The sequence below is a fragment of the Pristiophorus japonicus genome, chromosome 5, assembly GCF_044704955.1.
Source record: "Pristiophorus japonicus isolate sPriJap1 chromosome 5, sPriJap1.hap1, whole genome shotgun sequence".
Lineage (NCBI taxonomy): Eukaryota > Metazoa > Chordata > Chondrichthyes > Pristiophoridae > Pristiophorus > Pristiophorus japonicus.
Window position 1 is genome coordinate 222,449,029 of NC_091981.1, and position 13,814 is coordinate 222,462,842.

The following is a 13,814-nucleotide window of genomic DNA, read 5'->3' on the forward strand; positions in this document are numbered from 1 at the left end:
GATCCGTTGGTCAGGATCACGGCTTGCATGTCATCGTGGAGCAGACGGAGGATGGTGACGAACTTTTGAGGGCAGCCGAAACGGAATCGGACTCTCTATAATCCCTCACGGTTGACAGTGTCAAAGGCTTTTGTAAGGTCAAAGAGGGTCAATGAGGGGTACCAGCATCACGCTGGATGTCAAAGCTGGAGCTCCGACTGCACTCGATGGAAGAGTCTGGAATAGGGTTCGAAACCTGCACTTTCTGGCCCAGAGGAGGGATAGGGTTCAAAACCTGCACTTTCTGGCCCAGAGGAGTGAATGCTACTACTGCGCCAAAGGCTCACTTCGGCAGTGGTCACTGTCAGTAATAGGATCTGGAAGGGTGGGGGACTTGCTATCAAAGTAACCCCTGGCACTGGAAAACAAAAGCGCCGAATGAGCAGTGGGTGGCGCCACAGCTCCAGCAGCAGCTGCCTGGGCGGGGGAGGAGAGGAAAGGGAAGGGTTAAAGGAGCTGAGGCTGGAGCACAGCAGCTGGAGATGTAGAGAGAGCAGGGGCAGCAGCATTGAATATGGACGGGCCGTCAGTGGGACTGGTACTGGCGGCCGGCTGCTCTGACTGAATGATGTGCCGCTTGTCCCGGGCCGCCGCTCTCCTGCTCTGCTTGCTGGGCTGCAATGTGTGGAAAGCGCTCACTAAAAGCCTGCGCGGCCAGCGTGCACAGGGTAAGTCACTCCAGCTCGCTCTTGTTTTCTCGCCGGCCTTTGGCGAGACCTTTTTTTTTATTGTCCGTTCTTGTCATTGAAACAAAAAGCCCCGGGATAAGGGAGGGCGAACAATGAGCATCGCCACTGTGCCTGTGATCGGCGGGTTGTCGCCACACAAACCTCCAAAGGCTTTTCTTCAGCTTTCTCTCTCTCTCTCTCAGATATAAAGACACAAAGAAGTGTGTTTTTTTTTAAGTTGCAGAAAAAGCGCTGAGATGTGAGAGATCAGGATGCTGCAGAGATTGGCTCCAACCCGAGAAGTCAGTTACTACAATCATTTCACCTCGTTTCCCTTTTTTAAATATTGTATTCGTTTATTTGAAAGGGCGGTCTGAGGCATTTTTGTTGAAAGAAGTCAATACTGTGAATGTTATTTAGAGGGATGTGCGGTATTGTTAAAATGAGCATGATTGCGAACCCTTGTTGTATTTTTAGCACAGGCTGTAAAAAGCACACATTGCTCTGAGCGAGCGCAGGAGCCCAGCCGCAGTTGCTGAGCCTCCCGGTTAACTGTAAGTCACCGTGCACAGGCTCGGTGCAGCAGCTCTCAGCTTTTAAAGCCCAATCTCCAGCGCCTTGTTAACACGATTGATTTCTCATCTTGTAACACGGTTGTGTCGAAATGAAAAACAGTCACAGCCCTATAAAATTTAAAAAAATGTTTGTGGTTTTGTTTCTGACATATTGCACTTTGCTCTGAACCCTTTTTGATAAAGATATGGATGAGCGAACCACCATCTGAATCCAACCACACTGCCATAAACGTGAGGTGGGTTCCTGCAACATGCAATTTCAGGAAAAATACTGTACATAATATATATTATATATATATATATGTGTGTGTGTATATAAATCAAATCGGTATAAACCATGATATTGTATTCGAGACATCTTGTGTAGTATAGTCATAAAAGTTAAATACTGGAAAATACAATACATCTGAAGATTAAAAATGAATGAATAAATATCTAGGGCCTAGCATAGCTTGCTTTTGCTGCATCCTGATGGATACCAGTGAAATTGTATGTCTGGGTCCTCCATATATCCATGACTTGACTTCTGCAGGTGAATCTTGAGAATTTTATAGAAGCTGCATCAATTATGAATTTAGTATACAAAATTATGAATTTAGTATATATGTGTATTGAAAAGATGAATGATGTTGGCCTAAATAAACTAGTACAGTTTATTTAGCTGCCAGTACTAGAGTATCCTGTGTTTATATTTGCTCCACGGTAACCAGTTAATAGCAGTACAGTAAATTCCAATATAATATCCATTTGGTTATTTCTCTATTCCTTTAGCAAGGTTGGTTGTTATAATTGAGTGCAAGAGGATGAAGCAAGATTTGCAGATAGGTACCATTTCAAAAATGTTGAATTGCTTTGATGAGCATGCCACTAGGAGTGACCAAAATCTAGGTTGTGTATAATGGAGTACAAAGCTATTAAATATTTAGCAGTCTTCATAAAGAGAAGAAAGAATCATAACCTATATTGAGTAGACATAAAGGAGATACAATCTCTTGAGGATTTAAGCATTCATTACCCATAAATGCCAAATAGTTGGGCCAGTTGCACAGGGAATATACAGCACGTGCAAACCAATCTGATTTTTTTTTTGAGGGGGGGGAATCAATTTCTAAAGCTCCCTGGTAGTTTCAGTTTCAATAGTCCTTTATTGAATGGAGTATATTTCTTAAATTTGTTCTTGGGATGTAGGCAATTTTTATTGCCAATCCCTAGTTGCCTTGAGAAGGTGGTAGTAGGCTCCCAGAACTGCTTCAGTCCTTGTGCTGATGCTGCTCCAATGATGGTGTCAGAAGTGACTATTAGAACATATTGACGCTGAAGGAATAGTGGCATGTGGCCAAGTCAAAAGATGGTGCATGACATGGAGTGAAATTTGGAGATGATTCCATTCCAATGGTCTTATTGTTAAGGTTGTGGAGCTGGAAGATGTAAGCTTGGTGAATTGTAGCAGTGTATCCTGTTGATACACATACAGCAGCCACAGTGTGCTGTTGTGGAGATAGCTATTGAGTCCAGTGGCAGAGTTGGCACTTTTTCTGATAGTTGCTCCATCTGGGGTGAGGGAGCATGAAGAGAAGTCCATACTTACCATTGAAACAGCTCATGCATTGGTTCTATCTTGTAGTGACTTTGGGCACTTGGGCTGACCTTGGGCAGGAGCCCAAAGTTAACAAATATCACTACAAGTGCACCCTTCCCATTCCCAACCCCCCGACCCTCAGGAGGAGGACACCACTAAAACAAAACAAGTAATCTAGTCAACTAAAAATACATGCAAATGTTAAGTAGTAATTCAATTCTCGTCATTGATGAGACAATGTCATGTGGTGCCCATGGGTTGTTGAAGTCGTGGGTTGTGTATTGGCAAGTAACTCTTTTGAGGGGATAAATAAAAATTTTGGTTCAAAGAAGTGTGCAAGCATCCCTTGTTGACTGCAGAGCATGGTGAAATTTTCTTTCCGTTCCTTGGAGGAGCAGGAAAGTGCCTTGCCCACATTCTGCCTCTTCTTGAATGTGCAGTCAAGTAGATGAACACTGCATGTAGAAAATTGTGAGTCAGAATCTACATCCTCTAACTGGCTCACTCTCCTAAGACCCTTTCTCTTTTCTAAGGTGGAATGAGGGCACCCCTGAAACTCCTATAATTACAATTATTATATTTGGAAATGGAAATGGCTTCCTTTAAGAAAATATTCATGATATTACATGAAACTGTGATATTTTATTGTCTGCTTACTAAATACGTATTGGTGATGGCCGAGATCTCGGGATGAAATGTGCTTTGGGCGGGAACGCAAAACAGATGATAGTTAATCAGAAACCTGTTTTACACTCTGCCTCCTTCTCTTTACCACTGACTTGAGACAGATTTCACCCCATGTGCTCTACCCTCAAGCCAAAACCCAATGAAAATGTTGGATCGTATGGTGGCTAGTTCCTCCATGATTGCATGCCACACTTCTTACAACTAGATAATGTGCATTAGTTTTGCTGCTTCTTGCTCATGCCTTGGTGATCTTGTACATCGCATGGATAACAACATTGATTTCATGGGTGAAATAATGCTGTGAGTTGTACTAATATTTACTAAGGGGACAAAGTATTTTTGTTCGAGCAACTAGTTCAGATTAGCAGCCTGATATTTATATGCAGTATGTACGTGTATATTTTTCCATGTTGTTGTGGAGAGGTAGTTCCACTTATTTAAAAAGTGAACTTTTTTTTAAGTTATCCAAACTCACTGAAGTGGATTGTGGTATCTCTTTTTTTTTTAAATTAACATTATTGATTGATAACTAATGGTAGGAACAGTTATCATTTCAGAATTATATGGTACAACAAATACAGTTTTCACATTTGGCTCGAGTAACAATGTAAGGAAAATAATTCGAGCACTATTTCAAATTGAGACCTTCTGAAGAGCAGGATTATTTCCTGAGTGTGCAAAGCCATTTTATGTGTTAACAAAAATGAGTACTACAGACACACTACATTGCTTTTTATCTAGAATATATGTAGTGATCTTGACTGACCTTTGCAGCGTACTTGGGCGCAATCTAGAGCAACTATTTTATCACTATTGTGGTATCTAGATATTCATTCACCATGCAATAGGTGGACAGGACTAATTCAACAGCCAGAAAATGGATAGCATGACCAATGGATTGCATGGAAAGAAAATGTGTTTTTAAATTTGCAATGTGGCAATTTGCAAAATAGGATTGAATTGTTAAATTTGTGCTTTTTTTATAAAGTGTAAAATCAATACCAGAAATGGCTACTTGCATTAATTTGAGAAGTGTTATATTCTAAGTAATTCAATTACTGCAGTGGTCAGATTGAGCCAATTGTTTGTACTTCAGAGGACCTCCACTGTCTCATCCTAATTAACATTAATTAATTTTCTTTGAAGGTGGTAAATTGCCTTTTAGCAGTATAAAATCTCATACCCTGTAACAGATAACAAATTTGTGTCTCTGGAGTGTTGTTAATAAGAAGTTCATGGTGTGATAGCAGAAAGGAATGTGATCTCCCAATTGTGTTGCTTGTTAAAAATGCCTGGTTGCTATGTACAGAAAGTTGCTTCTGGTGAGTTCCACAATAAAATGTCTCCCCAATGCATCATTGATGGATGATAGTGTTGTAGAATGTCTCTGTTTGCACATCAGTGAAATTCATTTTGACATTAAAAACTTAAAGCTATAAAGTAGTGAATCTTACTGTTGTAGTTCTTCCTGGATTTCTGGAGGATGTTCAAGTTAAAACAAGAACTTGCATTTATATAGCGCTTTTCATGACCTTAGGACATTGCAAAGCTCTTTACAGCCAATGGCGTATTGTTGATGTGCAGTCATTGTTGTAATGTGGTAGCCAATTTGCACACAGTAAGTTCTCAAACAATGAGATAAATGACCACGTAATCTGTTTTAGTGATGTTGGTTGAGGGATAAATATTGGTCAGGAGACCAGGGAGAACTCCCCCAACTTTTCTTCGAATAGTACCATGGAAACTTTTATGTCCACCAACAGAAAATATTCCACAGGAGCCTGAACTTGTGCTTGAAGACATTGATAAAGGAAGAAATTGCATTTTATAACGTGCCCTTCATGTCCCCAAGATGCCACAAAATATTTGCCATCAATGAATTATCTTTAAAGTACAGTCACGGTTATGTAGGCAGACATGGAATTAAATACAGCAAGGTTCCACAAACAGCTGCAAGATAAATTACCAGTTATTTTTTGTTTTGTGGTGTTTGTTTGATAAATGTTGGCTAGGACACCAGGAAAACCCCTCTGCTTTGAATAGTGCATGGGATATTTTACAGCCACCTGAGCAGGCAGATAGAGCCTGTGCTTAATGTTTCATCCAAATGAAGGTACCTCTGACAGTGCAGCACTCTCTCAGTATTTCATTGAAGTGCCATCCTAGCTTAAGTGCTCAAGTCCTGGAGTTGAGTTTGAACACACCACCATCTGACTCAGGTGAAATGCTACCACTGAGCCAACATTGACACTCCAAGATTGAGTTTTTTTGTAAACTAGTTAATTATTGTAATGTGTGCACCTGTGCGTATGCTCAAGGGGCAGTTGATTTAATTGTTTCCTACAAAATAGTTGTAGAGCTGTTGCCTGGAGGAGACGGGGGTCCCCAATGGAGTGCACTCTACGTGGGAATCCTCCCTCTATTTATTGGGGACATGGCCTGGAGAGTGCTGCACGGAGTAGTCCCATGCATTAAGTTTTTAAGTTGGTTCACGGGCTCCCAGACCGCCTGCAATTTCTGCGGACTGGAAGAGTCCGTGTTCCATGTTTTTACTGAGTGTGCGAGGTTGCAGCCCCTCTTTCAATATTTGAAGGGGCTGCTCCTCAAATTCAGGTTGCACTTCAGTCCCACACTCCTGATCTTTGGGCACCCTGTGTGGAGGGGAGCGGGCAGGTCGGAAGGCCTCCCTCGTAGGACTGCTCCTGGGCACGGCCAAGGGGATCATCAGCCGGTCCAGGCAGCGGACGGTCGAGGGGGTCGTTCAGGCCGACTGCCTGCCTCTCTTCCGTGGTTACATCCAAGCCAGGGTGTCCCTAGAGATGGAGCACGCGGTGTCCACCGATACACTCGAGGCCTTCCATGAGAACTGGGCGCTGGAGGGACTGGAGTGCATCATCACCCCCAGAACCAAATTTTTATTTGAACCATGTCAAAAGTTTAATTTGTTTAAGTTTTCAGTTTTAGTGCCACCCCCCCACCCCTCTCCAACCTTTTAGCCAGGGGGCACTTGTATAATTTGTGTTTTGGTGCCCTCAGGGGGGGAAAAAAAACAGGGGGCACCAGAAAAGGTTTTGGAGTGTGACCCCCACTTTAATCAGGAGGCACTTGATTGTTTTTTTACAAAAATAGTTGTAGAGCTGTTGCCCGGAGGAGGCGGGGGTCCCCAGTGGAGTGCTCTATACGCAGGAGTCTTTCCTCCTATTTATTGGGGACTTGGCCTGGAGAATGTTGTGTGGAGCAGTGCCGTGCAATCAGTTTTTAAGTCGGTTCACAGGATCCCAGGCCGCCTGTAATTTCTGCGGTCTAGAGGAGTCTGTGTTCCATGTATATATTGAATGTGCGAGGTTGCAGCCCCTCTTTCAATATTTGAAGGGGCTGCTCCTCAAATTCTGGTTGCACTTCAGTCCCACGCTCCTGATCTTTGGGCACCCTGTGAGAAGGGGAGCGGGCCGGTTGGAAGGCCTCCTCGTAGGACTGCTCCTGGGCATGGCCAAGGGGGCCATCAGCTGGTCCAGGCAGCGGGCGGTCGAGGGGGTCGTTCAGCCCGACTGCCTGCCCTTCTTCCACAGTTACATCCGAGCCAGGGTGTCTCTGAAGATGGAGCACGCGGTGTCCACCGGTACACTCACGGCCTTCCGTGAGAGGTGGGCGCTGGAGGGAGTGGAGTGCATCATTTCAACCGGGAACAGAATTTTAATTTGATTTGATTTAACAAAGGTTCGCTTTATGTTGAATTGTTAATTTGTGTTTTTGGTGTCCTCAAAAAAAAAAAAAAACAAGGGGCCACTTGAATAAAAGTTTCTGGAGTGTGACCCCCCCCCCACCTTTTATCAGGGGGCACTTGATTATTGTTCTACTTAAAATAGTTGTAGAGCTGTTGCATTGAGTGGCTTAGCCAGTCATGTGATGTTCACAAAACTCAATAAAACCCTAGTCAGTTGAGTCTAAGTCATCCACGATCAGGATGTGAGCCTAGTGGATGAACTGGTAATGTGTAGTTTCATTGTTAAACCTTTGTTATTAGGCCGAAACTTGTGGCCTCACTGGGTCGGGTGCATACGAAGGGCGCACGCACCCGATGAGACCTCACAAAAGCCGGTTTTGTGTTGCTATGTGCATGCGCCGAGAACCGGCTTTTCCGATCTGTCAAAATTTCTTCAGAGCGATCTTACACTTCCCCATAGGAAGGACATCCGCACGGCAGAGATTGGGCTATTTGCCCAACTCATGCCCAGCAAATGTCCTTCATTCATTTTTATATTAACAACCCTGACCATTAAGGTAAGTTTATTTTTAACATTTTTAACATAAAAAAAAATTCCAAAAATTTATTTTTCTAAAACATTTAATTACATTTAATTTAATTTATTGTGCTGTGTTTCTTGTTATAGGGGATTATTCTCATTGATAGTAATGGGAGCTCGGACAAACGGAGTTCCCATTTTTATCAATGAGAATACTGCATAATGATTGGTGGTCCAGGCCTACGTGATTCCAGCAGATGCGTTCGTACGTGGAAGACAGGTTCCCGTGCGCTGCACAGCAAGTGAAGGCCTCGGACCGGAATCCTACGTTCCTCCGGGACCAACAGATAGTTTTGTAGATTTTCTCCGGGTCAGAGGCGTTCGTACGAAGGAAACCTCCAACCTGCAATTTTCGGCCCAATAAACCAACTAGTTCTTGATAGCATTGTGTTGCTGTGAATTCTTAAGCAAAGAACCCATGAAGCAAATACATTGCAATTATGAAAATTAGCTAAAATCTGATCTAATTCTGCTGATTGTTTTATGCTGGAAGATACATTTACCATCTGAGTTTTATAGACAATAAAGGTCCCAGTTTCAATCCTTGAGGGTTGATAGACACTACAATTGGTCTTGGGAGTCCACAGTCTAGAAAATAAAACAAAATAGCTAAAGTTCTTGGTTCTGTTTGTTACATAGTGCTGGAAAGCACACACGTGAATGTCAGGTGAGGGGAGGAATGGAGGAAGAAGTTTGGGGAAATAGTGGTCTATAGAAATGGAAGAAAATTAATGGGGAATGGGAAAGTGTATGATCTGGCAAAGTGGAAAAATGATTTGTCAGTAATGTACTGACTTCTTTAATCCAGGTATAAGACCAGAAATCTTGGTTATTGGGGAGTGAAAGTAGTGGGGTTAATCTAGTCATTGTGGTGAAGGATAGTGTAGCTCTGGGAGTATAATTGATCTCCTTCTGGTCCAGTCCCATTCTCCTATCTATTTTGAATATTCCATCCAGCTCCCGCCTGTCCGGCAGCCAGTCTGATGCTCACTGTCTACTTGCGTTAAAATCAAACTTCTTGTTCTCTGGGAGCAGCAGTGACTGGCGTTCTCTTGTGTTTCAGCTGGGAAGTAGGGGGTCAGTTTATAAAGGATTATACACGGTGGCGCCAAGAAAACAGAGTTACTTTCTTGTAATTATACTGTCAAGATTAATAAGTTTCTGTTGATGCTGGTCTTTGCCAAACTTTGGTAACTTATAAGTGCCTAACTTTTGGCAAATTATTTTAAAATTATTATTGGGAGGGGTGGAATGTTTTTGAGAAACTAAATTGTTTTTGACTTGAGTCCATTTGTTAATGGCATTAGACAATGAAAACTCTGTCAATGGTGTACAGTAGTTTGGTACCTTAAATATTACTTGTTTGAGGAATAGGCTTGCAAATATTTTGTCAAATTGTGCATTACTCAAGTTACCAGTAAGCACAGTTACTGAAAATTGTGGTTTTCCTAATCACACTACATCTTTGTTTCACTGTTGTGGAAATCTAGACTCAAGAACCAGTTCACCTGTCATTCTTAGAGTGAGGATTTATTTGCTTTACCATAACTTCATTAAGTGTATGATGCTACATAAAGACAATTATGATATTTGCATACTCGGTCAAATACCTGATTTAGCTACATATACTGTATTAGCGATAAAACCTGATTTAAATTATCTGCTACACTCCTTACCACGCTAATTGATTTAAAGCTGGAAGCAACAAGTTAGTTTAGTTAATATCTCAGCTGGTTTCCAATTTAAATTGCATTCTCAATACTAATTCAAGTAAACTCTCTTCCAACAACCCACTTCATTATTCTTTACATTTAAATGATTCGTCTGAATGTGACTATGTTCTTTAGTTTAAAAGGAAACCATATTCCCGTAAATAAACTGGAATGAATGCTTTCAAAAATATTTCTACCTAAGATGTAAAGTCTATTCCATGTTGAAAGAAAAAACTTGCATTTAGATAGTGCCTTTTATCTGCTCAGTACAGCCAATGAATGACTATAGTACGGCTGTATTTAAAAGCTAACGTTTTATACTAACCAAAGACTGTATATGTATGTACCCGAAAAATATTATTTGATCAAGTTATTTAAAAACTGCACTTTGTTGTTTACTCCTACAATGTTTAGAATTGGTAAGATAATACATTTTAAATCGATATGATCCATGTACACTACTCCGATGCTAGAAATTTACAAGGCAATAACTTAATTGTAACATTATCGTTGTTTTATTCATTTTGATGTCATCAGGGACTTTAGCAATTTTTCATTATGAATGGAATTTAGAGTTCACCATAAACAAATTCCATTTTGCTGACACGTCGTTGGAGTGCTGTTTCCATCCCAGCATGCCAAACATTTGATAATCAGAGTTTCTTTCCTTCAGCTTTTAAAGTGAACAAGGTCCTCTGTATACAGTTGTCTTTGGGAGCTATGGGCGATGTTTGTTTGCAACCCCCAGTAACAGAAACTTTAGAAAATATTGGTTCAAAATCTTACTGAATACAGTGAAGGAATAAAAAAGCCCTTTCTCTCCTTTTGATAATCCATAAAGTACAGTACATTGTATGAAGATTTATTTTGAATATTTGTCACAAGCGTTACATGAAAATGGACTCAATTTTTGAACAGTAAACTGAAGTGGAAGTCTGTCGTTAACTATCGAGTTTTTATATATATTCTAAGCTTTGTTTCCCTATATTATAATGAAAGAAAGACTTGAGTTTCTATCGCGTATTTCACAACCACCGGACGTCTCAAAACGCTTTACAGCCAATGAAGTAATTTGACGTGTAGTCACTGTTGTAATGTAGGAAACATGGCAGCCAATTTGCGCACAAGCAAGCTCCCACAAACAGCAATGTGATAAAGATCAGATAATCTGTTTTTTTTTGTTATGTTGATTGAGGGATAATTATTGGCCAGGGAACCGGGGATAGCTCCCCTGCTCTTCTTCGAAATAGTGCCATGGGATCTTTTATGTCCACTTGAGAGAGCAGACGAGGCCTCTGTTTAACGTCTGATCCAAAAGACGGCACCTCTAACAGTGCAGGACTCCCTCAACAGTGCATTGGAGCGTCAGCCTAGATTTTTTTTTTTGTGTGGGACTTGAGCCCACAAGCTTCTGACTCAGAGGCAAGAGTGCTATCCACTGAGCCACGGCTGATATTTATAAGAAAAAAAACATTCTACTGATGTTGTAGCAGTTGCATAATGCTTTATACTTGCAACTTCCCATTTCTTGTAGCTGTATTATTAAAATAATTATACCACCAACATAAATTGCAACCAGCATTAGATATTCAATAGTGAACAGAACCGTCACCTTGAAGATGAAGTATCACCAAAATCTGGCAAAGATGTAGGATATTAACTTAATTGAGGTTTTCTGGTAATGAAAACTTGAGGATTTTGTGCATGCATTTGTGCTATGACTTCACTAGACACCCTTGATTTTAATTATTGTTTTGTATTTCATTGCTAGACATCACTATCCTTCCAAACATTCCAAATCAGGCCTTTTCTCCTCATCTTCATTTAAATTAGAAAGTTACAAAGATCACTTCAATTAATTGCTGTTTGGGCATGTAAAGAAAAAGCTGCACATGTTTGAAATCTGAAATAAAACTGAAATTTACACAGCAGGTTTGTCAGAACTGGCAAATTTTAGTGTTCGAGAAGCTACTCAGTTCTCTTGAGTGTTATTACGTACTGTTTTAAATATGTGAATAATTGATCAACAGTATGACTATACTGAGAAGATGCTGCTATTACAAAGATTTTCTATAGAGTGGAAAATGGAACACACTGCGCAGGTTGATATAACATTTGTCAAAGTAATGGAGTCAAGAAGAATTTTCACATCTCCCATTCCTTTTTTCTCCCTCTTCCTCCTCCCCCCACCCCGGGTCCAACTTCTCCTCTCCTCAAACCTTATTTAACTCCAGTCTCTACTCCTGTTTCAGTATCTGTGGTTTAACAACAATTTTTCCATTTGACTGTCCCTGACTGACTGGTTTCACATTTGTGTTTTTAACTATACTGCATGAACTGTTTTGCCATGTCTCTATGCTGTGGCAACCAACGCAAGTAAGGTTATGTTGACAGCATCTTATTTTTGTTCCAAGCTGCGAATTCTGCCCATAATATTGAATTTCACAATGTTCCCTCCCTGCACTGAACCCACTATTCTCAGACAAACCAGTGTGCCCTACTCCTTAAACCAGTGCAACTAACCAACAAACAAGACTGGGGGTTGTTGGGTTGTTTGGATGCTGAGTAACCGCAACCTCAGCCTAATCAACATAATAAAAATTCTAGTGATGTCGTGGGTATGTTTTGCTATTGTGTAAAACACCTCAGGGTGGTGCCGAGGGAATATTGTTATATTTCTGTCTTTCTCTTGCATATTTAATCTTTTAGATATATCAGCATTTCAACAGTACCTTGTTTATGTTGCCATAGTACCAGTGGTGTAAAAATCTGATGTATTGGTTGCATTGGTGTAGATACTGTGGCCCCAAGTTTCCACATGATTTGCTCCTGATTTTTAGGAGCAACTGCTGGAGAACGGAGTATCTTAGAAATCGGAATTCTCGTCATTTAGTTTGCTCCAGTTCTAGTCAGTTAGAACAATTTCACTTGAACAGAATTTTTTTTTCAAAAGGGGGCGTGTCTGGCCACTTACACCTGATTTCAAAGTTTCGTGAGTGAAAACTTACTCCAAACTAACTTAGAATGGAGTAAGTGAAGATTTTTGTACGCTCGAAAAACCTTGTCTACACTTTAGAAAATCAGGCGTAGGGAATGGGGGGGGGGGATGGTGTTTAAAGGGAAGTTTACAAACATTAAACACTTCAGTATTACAAATAAAGAGCCATCATCAATAATAAATGATAAATACATCAATAAATCAACCAATAAATCAATCAAAAAAAATTAATAAGAAATAATTTTAAAAAAATCAATAAATAAAACATTTTCTACTTACCGACTGCAGCACCGGGAGCCCTCCAACAGCGTGCTGGGATGCCCCCCTCAGTGTGTCCGTCAGTGTCTCTATCTCTCTGTCTGTCTGTGTGTCTCTCATTCTCTGTCTGTCAGTGTCTATGTTTCTGAGAGGGAGGGAGGGAGGGGGGGGAGGAAAGGAGATGAGGGGGGGGGGAAGAAGGAGATTTGGGGGGGGGGGAAGAAGGAGATTTGGGGGGCGGGGGAGAAGGAGATTGGGCGGGGGTGGCTGAACGGGCCGCGCCCGAGACTTTGGGGGGGGGGGGGTGGCTGAACGGGCCGGGCCCAGATTTACAGGTAGGTGGCATTGGGTCAGGTCGGGGGGGGGTGGTGGGAGGGAGGTCGTTTCGGTTTGGATCCGGGGGAGGGAGAGGGAGGTCAGGTCGGATTCAGTCCGGAGGTGGGGGGGGGAGCGGGTGTCGGGTCCGGTCCGGGGAGGGGGGCGGGCGGGGAGCGGGTGTCGGGTCCGATCCGGGGGCGTCGGGTCCGGTGCGGGAGGGGGAAGCGGGTGTCGGGTCCGGTGCGGTGGGAGGGGGAGTGGGTGTCAGGTCCGGTCCGGGGGGGGGGGGAGTGGGTGTCTGGTCGGGTCCGGTGCGGGAGGGGGAAGCGGGTGTCGGGTCCGGTGCGGTGGGAGGGGGAGTGGGTGTCAGGTCCGGTCCGGGGGGGGGGGTGGGTGTCGGGGGCGGGAAGCGGGAGTCGAGTCGGGTCGGGAGGAAGCAGGAGCCGGCCGTGGGAGGAGCTTTATTCACGCAGCCCCAGTGAGGCCATTCGGCCAGGGCTAGGGGCTGCGTGCTTCGGGCCCCTCTCACACAGTTTCGGGCGCCTGGAGCTACTGCACTTGCGTGCCCACTGTAGCGCACATGTGCAGAGGTCCCGGCACTGTTTTCAGCGCAGGGACCTGGCTCCACCCCCCTACAGCTCGTGCTGCACTGCGCCGAGGGCCAGAGGACCTGCAG

At 42.7% G+C, this 13,814-nt stretch overlaps 1 protein-coding gene across 3 annotated transcripts in view; it reads left to right on the forward strand.

The window, feature by feature from the left end:
- The first annotated feature begins 512 nt into the window (after positions 1 to 512).
- The window catches only part of fam171a1 (family with sequence similarity 171 member A1), a 265,170-nt gene continuing 251,868 nt past the window's right edge, over positions 513 to 13,814 (forward strand). For all 3 annotated transcript variants that reach the window (XM_070881331.1, XM_070881332.1, XM_070881333.1), the window contains exon 1: positions 513 to 707. In XM_070881331.1, the coding sequence (XP_070737432.1) occupies positions 605 to 707 (103 nt within the window). In that variant the 5' untranslated portion in view covers positions 513 to 604. The remainder of the gene's footprint in view (positions 708 to 13,814) is intronic.